Source organism: Schistocerca piceifrons, chromosome 7 (genome assembly GCF_021461385.2).
Source record: "Schistocerca piceifrons isolate TAMUIC-IGC-003096 chromosome 7, iqSchPice1.1, whole genome shotgun sequence".
Taxonomy (NCBI): domain Eukaryota; kingdom Metazoa; phylum Arthropoda; class Insecta; order Orthoptera; family Acrididae; genus Schistocerca; species Schistocerca piceifrons.
The window spans coordinates 76456433-76474511 of record NC_060144.1 but is presented as its reverse complement, the minus strand read 5'-3'; the positions used below and the strand labels follow the sequence as shown (position 1 = coordinate 76474511).

Here is an 18079-nt window from a genome sequence, read left to right as displayed (position 1 = left end):
GTTAGCAGGACATTGCTATATTCAGTAACTTCCAACTTTTGTACTATTTCGCAAACTTTGAGGGTTCCTTAATAAATCTGCTGTCCTCCTAGCCTTGTTTATGAACTGAATTCTCCTTCTTGCCAACAACACATACGGAAGTTCGTAGAGGCTCGTTATGTAAAATTTGATACAATAGGGAGAGAGCAATTTTTATTACTTAATACGTATATCAGCAGGAGGGAAATGTAATAGTGCTATAGAAGGCTTGAAAATAAATTGGAAGACAAATTATTTTTCAGGTTACTGTCTAAAATCAGTGAGACTGGAATGAGAACATCGGATTATAAGAAGATGGAAAATGAAAGTGGAAAACGTCGAAGAGCTATTCTGATTAAAGGGGATATAAGGAAATGATATAGTCATTCTACCAACTGTTCAACCTGTGTTTTTCCCTTTAGTGTTATTTCATAGCCATCGTCCCATTTGGGTGTCGGTGGGTGGGGCTGGACTGGCAGCGGTGGGCTGAACCCACTCTTCATGCGGTAGACATTATTCACTAACTTAGATGCTAAACAGAAAATAAGAAGACATTAATACCTTGAATTTAAAATTATTTTAAAAGGTGGAATTAATGGAAGAATGTGAGAAATAATTCAATATTCATGAATAGTTTAAAAACAGTGATAGAAATGTGGACTGACAGCACGGTTAAAAAAACTGAAAAATACCTGAAGAACAATAAACACTTGAAAAACACTGATCACGACAGAAGAGACACTGACAATTAAAGAGGGATCGCTGTACACTTTCACTAAAACTGAAAAGATAAATGTGGGAATGGAGGCAGATAAAAGAGTAGTAGTGATGACTAAGGACTGGTAAGAGGTGGTGATGAGACAGAGGTGGCTATGGGGGACGAGCAAAGAGGGATATTTGTTATTGGCATCCATACATTTGATAAGAAAGGGGGTGGGAAACGACAGGGAAGGAGAAAAGTACGAGGTGTGGTGAGGGAAGGAGGGAGTTCCTGGGGGGACAGGTATTGAGAGGGTGCAGTGGATTTACTGGATTTAGAGTTGGTAGGATGGGTATATGGTGGGACAGACTTCGTGGTGCGGGAGAGGGAGATGGCTGAAATTTCTTTGAGAGAGAACGTGGACATTGTGCAAGAGAAGAGTTGTTGGAATTTTCAGGCAGAGGCACGGCAGCACACTACGGTTGGAAAGGAGAGGGGATATAATAGGATTGTTGGAAATGGGTTTGTAGATGGTGTACGTTATGTAGAAGTGTTCAAGTGAGTGAGGAGAGGTGAAAATTTGATTAGTTGATATGGGATCCTTGTGGGGGAAGGTAAGCGGATGCAGAAAGCGAGGCAGAAAGCATGGTTTTCGACAATCTGGTGGGGCTTGTAGAACTTGTGCGAGGCAGATATCCACGCAACATTTCAATAGCAAAGAATGGGATAGCTCAGGGACTTGTATGTGTGAGGGACAGTGAAGGGGTGTAGTCCCCATGCTCAGCCAGTTAGTAGTTTTAGTACGCTGTGTATAGTTAGCAGGTTAGGATTCCATGTCAGTTACCATTTGAAGGTTAGTCCTAGGTATTTTAGAGTGTTAGTTAGCTGAATGGGTAGATGTCGTGGAGACAAAAGGTGTAGGCAGTGCGTCCTGTAATTAATGCCTGGGATTTGGAGAGGTTAATCCTAAAGAGCCATTGGTTACACCAGAAGGTAAACTGATTAAGGTGGATTTGAAGATATCGTTGGGATTTCTGGAGCATAGGAGAGAGGGTGAGGAAAGTGGTGACATCAGCATACTGAAGGAAGTGGATAGGTGGCGATGGTTTGGGTGTCTTAGCAGTGTGTAAGAGGTAAATGAGAGATGAGAGACTGAGCCTTGGGGCACTCTTAGAGTGGGTTGGAAGGTACAGGAATTGATACTGTTAATGATGATGTAGGATGGGTGACTGGATAGGAAGGATGCAATTAGGTAGATATGGTTGATTGGCAGTGCATAAGTCTGATGTTTGAAAGGAGACCGAAATGATATACACAGTCCTAAGCTTTCTCCAGGGAAAAAAAGATGGAAGACTTACTGTTGCTGAGCTATTGCGACAGGAGATGGGTGAAGTTCAGAAGTTGATCATCAGCAGAGGGGGCAACCTACATTGGATAATAGGATGCAGATGGTGTTGGTGCAGATGTCAGTGGATGTATCAGGAGACAATGGATTGCTAAACGCTGAGATGTGGTAGATGGGGCGGAATAATGAGTCATCAGGAGGGGAGTTCGTTCACTTTGAGGAAAAGTAGGACTTTGGAAGTTTTCCACAGATCGAGACAGTAGATTGTTTGAGGTATTGATAGGTGATACGCTAGTGGTCCAGGGATGTGTTACGTTTTCTGTGAAGTACTTGTTTTATGTCCTGTGCTGTGTTGGGAGTGTGTAATTCTATTCATGGTAAGCTGTTCAAGTAGCAGAAGCTGAGATCCAGGGTGGGACTGTGGTGTGTGTGCATCTGTGGGCAGTAGGGTATTGGGAGTAGTCAAAGTGAGGCTCGTTAAAGTGGAGAAGATGTCAGAGAGATAGGATGCTAAGTGATTGGCTTTGCTCAAGTCGTCAGGTAAGGGATAACTGTTGTGAAGCATTGCATACTGAGGGATGAGATGAGTGCCTGTAACTCAATGGAATGGTTTCCAGTAATTGGAAGAGTTAACTGGGAGAATAGCATTGAGTCTGGTGCATGTCTAGCGACAGTCCAGTACTTTTTGGCATTGAGTAAATTTATAATGTTTTGCAGTATTTGCCAGTGGTGTGTAAGTGTATCTGGGCCATGAGTCAACAGGAAGGAGCAATATAAGCGATGGATTCATGGAGAAGGAATACAGCTTGTAATGAGAGAGTGGAACATGAGGTTGTATGACTTCAGTAGTTATGAGGGGAGGGATCGCATCTGACAAGGCCTTCTGCAGGAAGGCTGTGGCATGGTGGATATCAGTGTGTTGCTGAAAGGTTAGGTGGTTGCTTCCTGTCTGGATATTTATAGATTCCTAGTAGGCATTACAGTTGACATGGGGGCAGTGATGTACAACTTTTGGATGGAGTTTGAGGTGGGGTGCATGGCGACTGGGTAGTGTGTAGGAGTTTGTGATGAGGGCAGGTAGGCGGTTCCTTCCTATTGAATCGAGGGCCTCTGCAATGCGGTGACCAAGGCGTTTGGGTGATGCTAGGACGACATGCAGCATGGTGTTACTTGCAGGATGGATGTGCTGTGGTAGGGGGACTATGTCACTTAAGAGGGAGTTTGAAAACTGGCGCCACTACTGGAGTTCTGCAGGGAATGTGCAATGCATGTTGAGGTTGTCAACAACACTATTGTTGGAGTAGGTATACAGTCGATGTGAGTGAGTCATTCATAGTATGTGGGATAGGTGGGTCAATGTATATTGTGAGATAGGTGACAGGATTTTGAAGAAGATGCTAAGGATAAGGTGTTTATAGGGTTTACTGATTAGGGGCTGTGATGCAGTGTTGATGTTCCTGTAATGGTTAATTGCTACTCCACCTCTCGATTGGAGAAGGGGGTTATCAGTGCCGTGGAGGATATAGGGAGAGGTGCAGATGCTGCGGTTTTGATGGAGGAAGGATTCATTGGGGAGGAAGGTATCAATGTTGTGCAGGGAAAGGACATGTTGGTGAGTAGGGAACAGATGTTGCTGTAGTGCTGTCATGCCATGGTGAGAGCCTAGGAAGTGGGTTGCATGGGCTAGGGGTGGAGAGGTTTATGCAAGGGTGAAGGTTAAGTGGATTGGTTTTGGGGATATGTGGATTGAGTGTTGAGATGGAATACAGAGTGAGCAGCAAGGGAGATACTGAAGTGTGTGTGGTCGTTACAAGCGGTGGTTATTTTAGAGGACGTGGTAAGGAAATGAATGATGGGTGGAGGGAATTGTTCAGATGGCTGAGATGCTCAGTAGGATGGACAGGCACAGTTAATGCAGGTTTGATGGGGGGATTTGGCATTGCACTTGGCAGTGTTGGTAGAGTGAGCATCATAGCAGGTGTTGCATGTGGGGTGGGGGAACCTAGCTTGTGACATTGTTTAAGGAAGTGGGAGTGCGTACAGTGGGGGCAGGTGGGAGGATTCTTACAATTAGGAGTGAGGTGATGATTATATAGAAGGCGTTTTTGACATCAGTAAAATTGAGGGAGGGATTTGGAGGGTTTGACTCTGTGGTGGCAGTTGAAGATGAGGAGACAATCAGTGACAGTAGCTGGCTCCATGTATACAAGCATGACGAAGGTGGGACTGGAGTCATTGAAGATATGGCAGGCAATCGAGTTCAGTGACCACCTCCTCTGTCGTGATGTCAGGGTCAGGCTTCATGATTACAGTAGTGAGAGTGAGGAGATGGTGGGGATGCTGAGGAGGGGAGGGTAGGTAGCTGATTTGACTATGGATGGAGAAGAAACTGTGGGAAAGGGGGTGGACATGTGGTGGTGGGTCAGATGAAGTCCTCCATGCAGTGATGGCTGCGGCAGTTGTGCTGTAAGAGAGAGGCGGTGAAAGTAAACCCATTATATGCAAGGAGATGATGATGAACACACACAGAAGGAGGTCTTGACGACACTAGCAAAACTATACACACGAACAGAACAGACTCAACTCATAGGTGATTGGCCCCTCACAGCCTATGTGAGACCTGGAGTAGCAATAAACGAACCAGTACTGGAGATGTGGTTGGTCACTGCCCTTTCGACGTTGAACCTGCCGGCCGGAGTGGCCGTGCGGTTCTAGGCGCTGCAGTCTGGAACCGAGCGACCGCTCCGGTCGCAGGTTCGAATCCTGCCTCGGGCATGGATGTGTGTGATGTCCTTAGGTTAGTTAGGTTTACTTAGTTCTAAGTTCTAGGCGACTGATGACCTCAGAAGTTAAGTCGCATAGTGCTCAGAGCCATTTGAACCATTTTTTTTTTTTTTTTTTTTGACGTTGAACCTGTACACAGGGAGAATAACGTAAATATGAGAACGATTCACAAGTGGGATTAAAATTCAGGGGAACATATATCAAAGATATGATTCGCTGCTGACATTGCCATCCACTACGAAAGCGAAGCAGAATTGATGACCTCGGGTGTCACCTGTGTAAAGCGACATTAAATGGGAAACTGATTTATTGCAGAACATAATAAATGATGTGCTGTAGCCTATTTGTTGGAAGTTACACAGTAATTCCAGAGGTGGCTGCTCTATCTCGAAATTCAGATTTTAGCTTGTGGTGACTTTGACAGGATGTGCAAGTATAAACAGCGGTGCGTGTCACAAACCTGACTGCTTGTAATCGTAATGTGTGCAGTGGCCGTGACAAGAGAATGCTTTCCACAAACGAGTTGTACGAATCAGAGGATACATATGAATCCGATAAACATCTTCCGTATGTTCCTGAACGGAAATGCGCATAAAAAAGGTACTTTTCCGGTGAACTGGTCCGGTCACTTCCCGTAGTCACAGTACAATGACAGGCATGTTTAGCGCCGTCACCAACATTGTTGTAGTAAGATGCTTGCATTGGTTTCATATAAAGCGTTATCTACAGCTGTATCCATACCTTGAAAAGCGTATGAACACAAGTAAACTATTTACCTGCTTACGAGCGTTACTACCTCATTTATATATCCTACACAGCTGGTATTACGTGTGTATTTATTCGTATATCTGGCGTATGTATGAGGATGTTGATGAGTATATGCTACGAAATATCTATACTACTTTTGGGCATGAGATTATTCTGAGATATGTAGAGGATGTTAAGCTTACAGATCTGAATTTTTTTGGGTTCAGAGGAAAAACCACAGAAGTGCATCCTACCAAAAATGCAGCAGGTTCGGACATTTTACAGGTATTAACAGTTGATGCAAATAATCAGCAGAGCGGACAGAGAAATCGGAAGAGGCTTAAACATGGGATATCCAGGAACAAATGAAGACAAACAGCAATGAGGCAAAGGAATACAAAACATACAGGAGAAAGGAGGGTGTTGACGAATGAAAACGTATAGACCCTCCAAGTGAATGCTCTCAAAAGCGTTCAGAGTGTATAAGTGAAGACGCCAAGCAGTGCATATTTAGGAGTTTCTGGCAGTTGAATTGCTATAATGTCCGAATATGCATACTGACAGGTTTGTTTACCGGCAAAAAGTTTTACCCGTAAAAGGACCTTTTCAATTTGTGTTTTAGTTTCGAGTAATTTTTCGTTGACTCTTCCATCAAGTAAACAGTGAGAAGACAATTGTAACTGATATTAAGTGCACTCGGTTTGCAAGTAAACAATGTTAAGTACCCACTGATAAAATTTTAAAAATAGAACTGTGGGTAGAATTTACCATTTTAGAAATACGTCGCTGCGGTACATATATGTGAAAACAATGACTTACCTAGGTACAAAGTTAATACTGGATGCACATGCAATATCTTGTTTACGGGAATTGACAGAAATTTTACCGCGCGATTTCTCGAAACAGTCAAAATATCGTTTAACATTGTTTACAGCCGATGTTTTCAATTGAGGGACCCGTTGATAGCAATGAACAATCTAATGATCTAATGGTGCATAGAATGTATATTGGAGGTAAATCAAAGATAGACAGGTTTATTTAGTAGTTGCGAAAGCGTTACGGAGATGTTAGATAAACTCCAGTGGAAGACTCTGTAAGAGAGACGCTCAGTAGCTCGGTACGGGCTTTTGTTGAAGTTTCGAGAACATACCTTCACCGAAGACTCAAGCAGTATATTGCTCCCTCGCGAAGAGACCATGAGGATAAAATCAGAGAGATTAAAGCCCACACAGAGGCATACCGACAATCTTTCTTTCCACGAACAATACGAGACTGGAATAGAAGGGAGAACCGATAGAGGTACTCAAGGTACCCTCCGCCACACTCCGACAGGTGGCTTGCGGAGTATGGATGTAGATGTAGATGTACTGGGGAGTAACCTTAAAAGTTTTGACCATGAAGTGCAGGAATTCTACTACCTTGGCACAACAGCACACTACAGACGCATCAAAGTAGTCATAGAAATCAGACTGGAGCATCCAAAGAGGACCTCGCTAAGTGAAGTCTGCTGAAATCAAACAGAAGCCTTAATCTGAATACGTTATAAAAATGTATGTATGTATGTTTCACATCTCTGATTAATCACTCGACCGATTTCAATCAAACTTGCTACACGTATCACTTAACTGCCTAGAAAAAAACCACTGTGCGGACAAGAACCATCTACCTCTTAAAGTAGTGGGGATGGAGAGGTGACGTAGCACACGGCACGTCAATAGCCGGACTTTATTCTTCCAATGTTGGAGAATGAGAGCACTTAGTGACTTGCAACAAATTTTACACATAATTTCAAACTTTCACGAGACTTTTTCTCGGTGACGTCGCACACAAAATGATGGGAGTGAATACGTTTATCGCTTACTATATTTTCGCTGTTCGTTCAGTAAAACTGAATTTAATTTATTACTTCTATACTGCTAAACTAAGTCCATTCTCAACGTATTTTTGTAGACGTTATTCACACATACCACTGAATGTTCCTGCAAAATTATATCATTGTACGACACACAGTTCAGCAAATATATCACCATAAACATCGATACGCGTCAAAACGAAACACCTCCCCCTAATCTCCTCAACTGACGTCATTCAAGCGTGCTACACATATTACTTATTATTTGGAAAGAAATACTGTGGGGTGAGAACCATCAAGTTTCTATTGGGATAGGGATGATAAAGTGGTGATGGGTAGAGAAGGGGTGGAGGAGATGGACATGGAGTGGGTTGGAAGGAGGAAATGGAGACAGATAAGAGGGAGGAGGAGATGAGCATAGAGAGAAGAGGAAGAACGAGATGGAGACAGATACAGGGGTAGAGGAGATGGACAGAGAGAAGGGTAGATAAAAAGTACAGTGAGGAGAAGCAGATGAACAGAAAGAGGGGCGAGGGGGAGGCAGAGAGTGTTGTGACAGCTAGTGTGGAAGTCAGCACCAGCGCAAGAAAGTATCGCCTGTGACAGGAATCCAAAATTATCTGCACATGAGAGTTCCAAATTATTAGAACCTTTTATTTCTAAAAAGGAAAGTAACATTACTTCTCATTATGACGTGGCTTGAAGCTGCTTCCTGTGCCTTTTACATGCAAGTACTTTTATGCACTACTACTACTCGCAGAACGTAAGCTATGTATCGTCTTGCTATTACTCAGTATGGATGCTCTTGAAGTCTGCGACCGAACTGGGACGACAACCGATGGGCGGCTGGTTAAATTGGCATTGAGAGGGGGCGCTGAACTCTGTCACTCCTGGAGGTATGGCGCTGCCCGCTCTTTCCATTGGCGCACAGGTCAGCACTTTCTTGATGCCGTCTTATGGCGTTGCTTTGGTCGGTGTGCAGTCGGTCTTTTAGGACAGCACACAAAGGGATAAGGGAGCAGACGAACAGAGAGAGGGGTAAGGGGGAGATGGAGAGGGAAGAGGAAGTGATAGACAGAGAGAGGGAGGAGAAGATGTAAAGAAAGAGAGGGAATAATGACAGGCACCATCAAACCAGTCTGAACACTCGTGACATCTCCCCCCAACCCAGAAGAAAAGCCTAATAACATAGTGTCTAACTGAGACAAAAACGGCAGTATTTCAAATCACCGGTTCCTAGCTAAGACACATACGATGTTGTAATGCATTAAAAAGATATAGCAAAAACTGTCAATAATCACCTGTAAATAGAAATTTAAGACAAAACCAGTGCTGTAAAATCTCCATCGGTTGTTTGCTGCGTAAGTTCAGAGTGTGAGCACGATTTATTGGAGACAGCAGAGATACGAATGTCGATGAATGTTATTAATTGAGATAATAGTTTTGCTCTCAGCACAAGTTAGCAAGCAGTCTTTGTGGCCATAACAAGAGAGGGGCAGCAGCCAGCATCACGAAGGTCTATGCAAACAATGTAGCAAGCTGCTACCGCACTTTCAGCTTCCGTTGCGAGATCTAAATGCTCGCTACCGACACCTACATTACTATGTGGCGCCGGCACTTCGCCAGGAGATTGGAAGAGAGGACAGTGTTTCCGATACGTCGTGCTTACACTATCATCTTATGCGGCAGGAGACGGTAGAAGATTTTAGCTCGCTTAACACACTACGAAAACCTTCATGGACAAAACTAGTGCTCTCTACGAAGGAGAAAATTAGAAGATTGTATGAACTTGGTTACTCCATTAAGAAAATATTGTTTTCTAGTTTTTTATTCCATTTACTTAATTTAAGTGAAAATGAAGTACCTGTAATTGTAAACAGAAAAGTTAGTCACAGTAAGTCATCTGAATCAAGGTGAAACAACCTGTTAGGTGCGATCGGTACATGGAACATTTCAGCCCAACACTCTTCTAAATATGCGATCATTTCTTGCTGCTGTGAAAAGCAGCGTTTGTTCCAGTTCGCCCAATTCTCGTGTCATATAGCTGTTGGTAGTATTCATAGTGGAATGCCTTCTGTAGTTTTCTTTCCTTCGCCTCTGTTGCAGTGACGGATTCGGACAACACGCTGCCTCGCAACCTCTCACCGGACATCCTCTCCGCCCTGGAGGGTGTGCGGTTCATCGCCCAGCACATCAAAGACGCCGACAAGGACAATGAGGTACGTGACCCTGACGTCAGTTTGTGTAAACAAACGATAGAGACAAATAATTGCATCAGAATATAGTGTACCACAGCTAACATCCATACGTGTGTTTTCCTGAGTTTGAAACGCAAATTAATGTACAACTACGAGTAATTTAAAATAAAGACAACTGTTTTGTGCAGGTTAAGGGTTCGTATGACCGTTTTTAGGAGAAAATCGTCCACCGCACGAGACAGAGCCACTGTTTCTCGGTTTCTTGACCTCTGCTACAGCCACACACTCGTGTTCTTCACACTGACGGTGCAAGTGTCCAGTGAACTAACTGTGTTCTGAGCCCTAAGTGAGAAGTACATACATCTCTCAGGGCCTTCTTGCCTCCTCCGACTTATCCACACATTCTTCTCTTTCACTGTTCATAAAAGCTGGTTCCAGTGTATCAGGTCAGAAATGTTATGATCAGTCTTACTGGTCCGTTGTGTAAACAAGTACACTTGTCAGAGCAGAAATCTTAACGAAGTGCAGATACTGAAATCGTCTGACAAGCAGACGGTGGTTCTCTTGATCCAGGAGCTGATAACATATTTATGTTTTTTAGTATATGTAAGTAATGTGTCTTTTGAAATTTGAAACCAGGAATAAATACTTTTTTCCTGAGTTGTTCTTGAAGAGAACTAAATTCCTATCGTCGGAATCTCTATCGCATCTGGAAATAAAGCGTTGTGATTCTTGGCGAAAACTTCCTGCTACATTGTGCTCTTGGTATTTTTAGAATGTGAAAAATTTGTCCACATAATTAGCTGCAACTGTGAGATATTTATAGAAAAACATCAGCTGTATATATTATATTTATTCTTGGCCAATTTCTGTTATTTCACCCATCATCAACTGGAAGAAAAATTATAACATCTGTTGGCTTAAAAGTGCACATTTATCATAGCAGACACTTTTTATACCAACAGTAACAATAAAAAAACGTGGAATACAACATTAGCAGGTTTAGACAATGTCTTGAAAAACTTAAGTAAGTTACACATACACCCCTGACAGTCAACAGCCATCTCAGGCCTGAGATAATGCATTTTTAAACCAAAAGATGGTATAATTTTTGTACCTGATGGTTGAAATAACCGAAACCGGTCGAGAGTACGTATAACATATACAACTCAGGGCAAATACAAATGCTTTTCTATAAATTTCTATAACATAGGTGTCTGACTGCACACATCTGTAACCTACAGTTATTTCTTCCTTTACTTCTGACTTGCTCTGCCGCTGGGGCTCTCTTGTCGTTGTGTGGCGTTGCTTGTTGCTATCTTGGGAAAGTTTCGTGTCGAGTACGTCAACAGCAGCACATTTTGCATTTTCTTCTCTTTTTCTTTCTCCTAGTCTAAATCTCGTATCATACTTTAATTTGGATTTCGCAGTGCTAGTCGTATAGGGTGGTGTGATACCATTTCTCTCGCCACCACTCCCACCTGTTCCCTGTGGGACCAAGTGTACCCTATCTGTTTGCATGTACTATTATCCATGTTAAAGGGTGGGAACGTTTTCGAAATGTTTGCCAGTCTTGTAACTGAGGTGGGATGTGGGTACCAGCCCTGTATTCAGATAGTTGGATGGGGAAAACCACCTAATCATCACATCCAGGCTGTCCGCCGCACTGACCTTCGTCGTTAATCGGCTGAATGGATTCACTCCGCGGCCAGCGCACCTCCCTGAATCCCGAAGCAGCGTGCTAACGTGAGCGACTATTTGGATGGATCCATCCTGCGTTCATTAGCTAATAATAACGTTCTCCAATGCGTTTCATTCAGCAAAGTCAATAAGCACTTGTTGCCATGGCGATTGAGACTTTGGCCAAGATGAAAACGTTTTTGGCGGGGCCGATTTTCAGCACAAGTGCAACGTTGAGACGTGATCTGTTCAATATGGGCGTCCATGATCAGTGAAGTACAGTGCCGACGGGTCAACTGTTTTTTTGCGTGGAGCAACTGCTACACATCTTTTAGAACACTTTAGGAATAAGCACATCTGCTTTTCCAGAGTCATTCTGCAATAAGATCACTCGGTACTGGACGAGTAAAATATCGGAGCACAAAAGAATTCTGAATGTGTTTCACTGAATGAAGCCAAGCAGTACCTATGTAGTCTAACGAAAGATTCAAGGCACTGTCTGCTTCTGTGGCCTGAGCAATCTTCGTGTAGTTCAGTGGAAAAGTCTGTAAAAGTTCAGTGTCCTGCGCATCGATCTGACAACAAGAAGCGGTAGCGGCATCGAATTCAGAATCAGAATCAACAGGAAGGCGAGACAGGGCGTCAGCATTTGCATGGCCGGTACAATATTTCGCACAGATATTGTGACAATAACAAAGCCCAACGTTGCAGATTCGGAGCCGTGGCGGGAGAGGTTGAGACGGATGAAACAAAGACTGAAGTGGCTAGGTAAAACAGATAACGGTCAAACTTTGTCACGCCAGCACTTCCTTCTCGGCTTGCGAATAGTTGCTTTGAGTCTTGCTAATTAAGTTGGAAGCGAAAGCAGTCGGCCTGTCCTGTGAACCAAATCTGTGCGAGAGCACAGCTCCAATTCCGTAGAAGAAGCGTCCATTGATACAACCACAGGCTTAGCGGGATCGAAATGAGCAAGGCGTCTGTCACTCAACAAGGCATTTTTAAGTTTCAGGAATGCATCCTGACACTCTTTGGACAAACAAGAGGCACATTCTGCTGGCGCAAAAGACACAACGGAGCCGCGATCTGCGCTGCGTTAGGTATAAACCGGATATAATATGTCATGTTCCCGAAAACTGACTACAATTCCGTCACGTTCCGCTGGGCAGGGAATTCCCAGATGGCCAGCAATTGTGAATGGACGGGATAAACACCTCGGCTGTTAACAACAGAGAGTATGTACTGAATTTCAGTCTGAAAAAAGGCACGCTTGTCCAGGCGACACTTCGAACCTACAGCTGAAGGTACTTGAAAACTGATATGTTCCTCACGTGTACATCCCGACACCACAATGTCGTCCATGTAATATGAACAGAATGGAACTATTCTAAGTAGCGTTGGCTGGCTCTGAGCACTATGCGACGTAACTTCGGAGGTCATCAGTCGCCTAGAACTTAGAACTAATTAAACCTAACCAACCTAAGGACATCACACACATCCATGCCCAAGGCAGGATTCGAACTTGCGACCGTAGCGGTCGCGCGGTTCCAGACTGAAGCGCCTAGAACCGCTCGGCCACTCTGGCCGGCTACTAGTGCTGGTAGCAGGCTTAAAAAAAACTACATGCACTACGTGAAAAGATGCTTTGTGCTTATGAGAGCGAACATGGGTAGACTTCTCTTTCTGTGGTACGCACACAGACTGTAAATGACCTGGTCTTCCGCAAGCATAGCAAGATGTGGTCAGCGAAGGGCAATATTGTCGTTTGTGCACGGGAAAGCAGCGGGGACCTGATTTCACAGCAGACACACGCACTGACACTTTCTTACTTCGTCCATAGTTCAGTGGCCTGTTTGCGCTTGGCGGTCGGTTGCAGGGACAAACCTGTTTGTCGCTTTGCATGACACTGCAAATTGGAACTGACTCACAGTTTTCCACGGTTCTATCACCCGAGTCCTGATGTTCAATAATCTGTAACACTTGTTTCAAAGTAGCATGAGAATGTTTGAGAATTTGTTCACGATTCCTACTGTCTGGCACATTGTACGTAATTGCACCACGAATCATTGTGTCATTCTAGTACTGTCCACAGCTACACTGGAAACAACACTATCGTGTCGATCCCTGAAGTTCAGTGACCCACTGACAGTATGTCTGTTTTGGCGTTTTCTGCAAACGAAAGAACTTATAACGAGCTGCAGCAACCTGTAACTGAACCTCATAATACTTAGTAAGGGTGGATACCAAATCTTCAGGAAGTAGCAACTCCGGCCTACCAGTTGGGAGTAACTTCTGAGTAAGGTGATAAACTCCTGTGCCTGTCATTGACAAGAAAGGAGAAAGTTTCCCAGTACCTTACACGTAATCTGTAGCACAGTGATCCCAGTACTCGTTCCATTTCTCGTGCTTGTGATTCAAAGCCTAGAATGTTGGAAGGCAAGGAGATGGTGCTGTGGATGTGCCTGGCTGTTGTGACGGAATTGATGCAGCAGTGGCTTTTGCATCAGTGAGCTGCTGCACTGCTGTCATCAGCGGCAACATTTACTGGTTGTGAAACTGAATAAACTGCCTTAGACCATGCCAGCAGTAGCCGTAAACGTAGGCACAGGTGATGTAGGTAGCAGGTTGGAGACAATTTTAGTGAGAGAAGCGCCGCAACAAATTATAGATAGAAGAAAGACAACAATTAGTAGCAATGCGCCTCTGAAAGAAAAGAGAGAAATTTAGTGATGCAATGTGATGGAGCCGCAAAGAGCATCGGTTCTGTTATCCTCATTGCCAAATGTGTCAGCTATTGTGGAAATCAGCAGAGACACAAACAAGGAAGGAAAGAAAATGCGATGCCCGGTGGCAGGAATTCAAAATGATCTGTACATCAAACTTGAAAATTAGTTGAACATTTTACCTCTCTCTTTATGAAGTGGCTTCCTGAGCTCCCTACTTGCAGGTACATTTATACACTATTACTACTCGCAAAACTGAGGCTTTCGAAGTCTGCAACCGAAATGGGGCCTGTTGTGGATTGGCAAGACAGCCAACCCACTATGAGAGGAAGCCGAAAGGCACGCGTTTTAGCTCACGCAGGCTGGCGTGAGGTCTGGAACAGGTCAAGGAAATGAGACTAACAAAAAACGTACGTAGCTGCTGGAATACTTAACTTTAATCCATATTTGGTGAACATCGCTCTTGACGGTACATGTTTTACAGCATCAATAGTAACTGATAATGGCGCCTTGCTAGGTCGTAGCAAATGACGTAGCTGAAGGCTAAACTATCGTCTCGGCAAATGAGAGCGTATTTTGTCAATGAACCATCGCTAGCAAAGTCGGCTGTACAACTGGGGCGAGTGCTAGGAAGTCTCTCTAGTCCTGCCGTGTGGCGGCGCTCGGTCTGCAATCACTGATAGTGGCGACACACGGGTCCGACGTATACTAACGGACCGCGGCCGATTTAAAGGCTACCACCTAGCAAGTGTGGTGTCTGGCGGTGACACCACAGGGCCGACCAGCGATGGCCGGCTGGTTAAATCAGTGTTGGCAGGGAGCGCTGGACTCTGCCTTCGTGGAGGCGTGGCGCTGCCTCTACTGGCGCGTGGGTCAGCGCCTTCTTGATGTCGTTTTGCGGCGCTGCGTTGGTCGGTGTGCAGCAATGCTTTATTACTTTACAAGAAAGGCACTGTTGAACTCAAACAAAGCGGCAACTCCTTGTACAAAGATCTCCACACGTCCACAAATAATAATTTTACGCATCTGATGGAATAGCCATGGTGTGGTATACTGTGAATTGCTTCCCTGAGGTGTAATCATCATTTGCTGACATTTATTGTCAACATCTGACACGTCTTGTAGACGCAGTCTAAGAACAACGATCAGGAAGACTACGTGAAGCGATACTACTCGACGATAACGCCAGCCTGTATTTTGCTAGGCTAACAAAAAAGCGCTATACAGGAGTTGAGTTGATAAATCATTCAACAGCTACCCCATTCTCCTGATATTGTGTCCTCAGATTTTCACCTTTTCCTCTCTCTATCGAATAACCTTCAATGAACTCCCTTTCCGGGTCAAAAACCGCTCCAAACGTGACCCGACCCGTTCTTTGCCTCCAAACCATGTGGTTTCTACAGTCACGGAATCGAAAAGCTATCACAGCGTTGACAGACTGTTGTAAACAGTAGAGGAGAATGTATTATCAAATACTAGAGTCTCTGTTCTTTGTATCCATCATGTTTACTAAACTTACGGAAGAATGCGACCAACTTATGCATCAACCCAAATAGAAGCTAAAGTCGCTTGCTAGCATCCATCTTTATATGCAGGCAAATCATATAAACTGCGGAATGGATTTTGATCAGATGTTGATTGATACATATGCTGATTTATGACGAAAGTTTCTGTACATAATTTATAAATATTTTGCACAAATTATCCGAATTATGATAAATTAAAATGAAGTCGTGAAAACGATGCTGTTGCCACCTAGGGAACAACTGGCATAGCTCGAGAGAGCAGCAGTGCCTCGAGAACGCAACAAGGGAGATGTAATTCACTTCTGGTGTTACTGTCTACTGGTAGAGCATGTGGTTGGAATCCTGACTCGGTCACTTTTTTCACTCTCCCTTTCACCCTAGAATGTGCTTATCAGTCACGTGGAAATACGCATTTAGAAATATGACTACAATTTCAGACTGCTCCTCAGATTAGCAATCATAATTTACACTCTTAATTCTCTGCAAATCCTTTGAACGACAGGTTCCTCCAAAACCCAGGACGAACCGTCTGAACCTTCTGCCTTCATGACGTCTACCTTACCGTTTACAACCGTCCTTCCAAGCTACCTAACATACTAAAATATCTTGGATTAGCCCTCCCCAGCAACTAACGTGGAACCCCCACCTATTAACCATCTAACAGAAACCCACAATAGACTAAAACTACTAACAGGCCGAACTTGGGGATTACACCCCTCCACTATCCTCCACACTTACAATACCTTGATCCAACCCATTCTTTGTTATGCAAAGTTGAGTGGATCTCCACACCACCACCCACCTCTCCTCACGTACGTCAAACACCTACACATCTCTTATACTGTCTGCAAACTAGTCTCCAATAACCCCATTGTCTCCCCTCTGATCACAAAGACTGGTGTGCTGCCACACCTTCAGCAACACATCCCTCCATCCCTACACCTCCACACACTCCATATCCTGTCTCAACGTAACTTCAACCACCTCTCTCTCCCAGAGAATCAGATCTGCCCTGATATTTATCCCTCCTACCAACCTTAACCCTTCCCCACCACATCCCTCTACACTCACCTGTATCCCTTTTTTGTTGTCCCACTACCCTCCCTTCCTTCTTTCATGATGAAAGAAGGTTGTATACATGGAAGAACCCTGGAGATACTAAAAGGTATCAGATAGATTATATAAGACAGAGATTTAGGAACCAGGTTTTAAAGTGTAAGACATTTCCAGGAGCAGATGTGAACTCTGACCACAATCTATTGGTTATGACCTGTAGATTAAAACTGAAGAAACTGCAAAAAGGTGGGAATTTAAGGAGATGGGACCTGGATAAACTGAAAGAACCAGAGGTTGTACAGAGTTTCAGGGAGAGCATAAGGGAACAATTAACAGGAATGGGGGAAAGAAATACAGTAGAAGAAGAATGGGTAGCTTTGAGGAATGAAGTAGCGAAGGCAGCAGAGGATCAAGTAGGTAAAAAGACGAGGGCTAGTAGAAATCCTTGGGTAACAGCAGAAATATTGAATTTAATTGATGAAAGGAGAAAGTATAAAAATGCAGTAAATGAAGCAGGCAAAAAGGAATACAAACGTCTCAAAAATGAGATTGACAGGAAGTGCAAAATGGCTAAGCAGGGATGGCTAGAGAACAAATGTAAGGATGTAGAGGCCTATCTCACTAGGGGTAAGATAGATACTGCCTACAGGAAAATTAAAGAGACCTTTGGAGATAAGAGAACGACTTGTATGAATATCAAGAGCTCAGATGGAAACCCAGTTCTAAGCAAAGTAGGGAAAGCAGAAAGGTGGAAGGAGTATATAGAGGGTCTATACAAGGGCGATGTACTTGAGGACAATATTATGGAAATGGAAGAGGATGTAGATGAAGATGAAATGGGAGATATGATACTGCGTGAAGAGTTTGACAGGGCACTGAAAGGCCTGAGTCGAAACAAGGCCCCCGGAGTAGACAACATTCCATTGGAACTACTGACGGCCTTGGGAGAGCCAGTCCTGAAAAAATTCTACCATCTGGTGAGCAAGATGTATGAAACAGGCGAAATACCCTCAGACTTCAAGAAGAATACAATAATTCCAATCCCAAAGAAAGCAGGTGTTGACAGATGTGAAAATTACCGAACGATCAGTTTAATAAGTCACAGCTGCAAAATATTAACACGAATTCTTTACAGACGAATGGAAAAACTAGTAGAAGCCAACCTCGGGGAAGATCAGTTTGGATTCCGTAGAAACACTGGAACACGTGAGGCAATACTCACCTTACGATTAATCTTAGAAGAAAGATTAAGGAAAGGCAAACCTACGTTTCTAGCATTTGTAGACTTAGAGAAAGCTTTTGACAATGTTGACTGGAATACTCTCTTTCAAATTCTAAAGGTGGCAGGGGTAAAATACAGGGAGCGAAAGGCTATTTACAATTTGTACAGAAACCAGATGGCAGTTATAAGAGTCGAGGGACATGAAAGGGAAGCAGTGGTTGGGAAGGGAGT

The 18079-nt window shown here is 43.8% G+C and overlaps 1 protein-coding gene across 1 annotated transcript in view; it reads left to right on the top strand.

Annotated features, from left to right (window-relative positions):
- LOC124804792 (acetylcholine receptor subunit beta-like 2) overlaps nucleotides 1-18079 on the top strand; it is a 308830-nt gene that overhangs the window by 274337 nt on the left and 16414 nt on the right. Inside the window, exon 11 of the mRNA XM_047265120.1 lies at nucleotides 9553-9665. Coding sequence (XP_047121076.1) covers nucleotides 9553-9665 — 113 coding nt within the window. The remainder of the gene's footprint in view (nucleotides 1-9552; nucleotides 9666-18079) is intronic.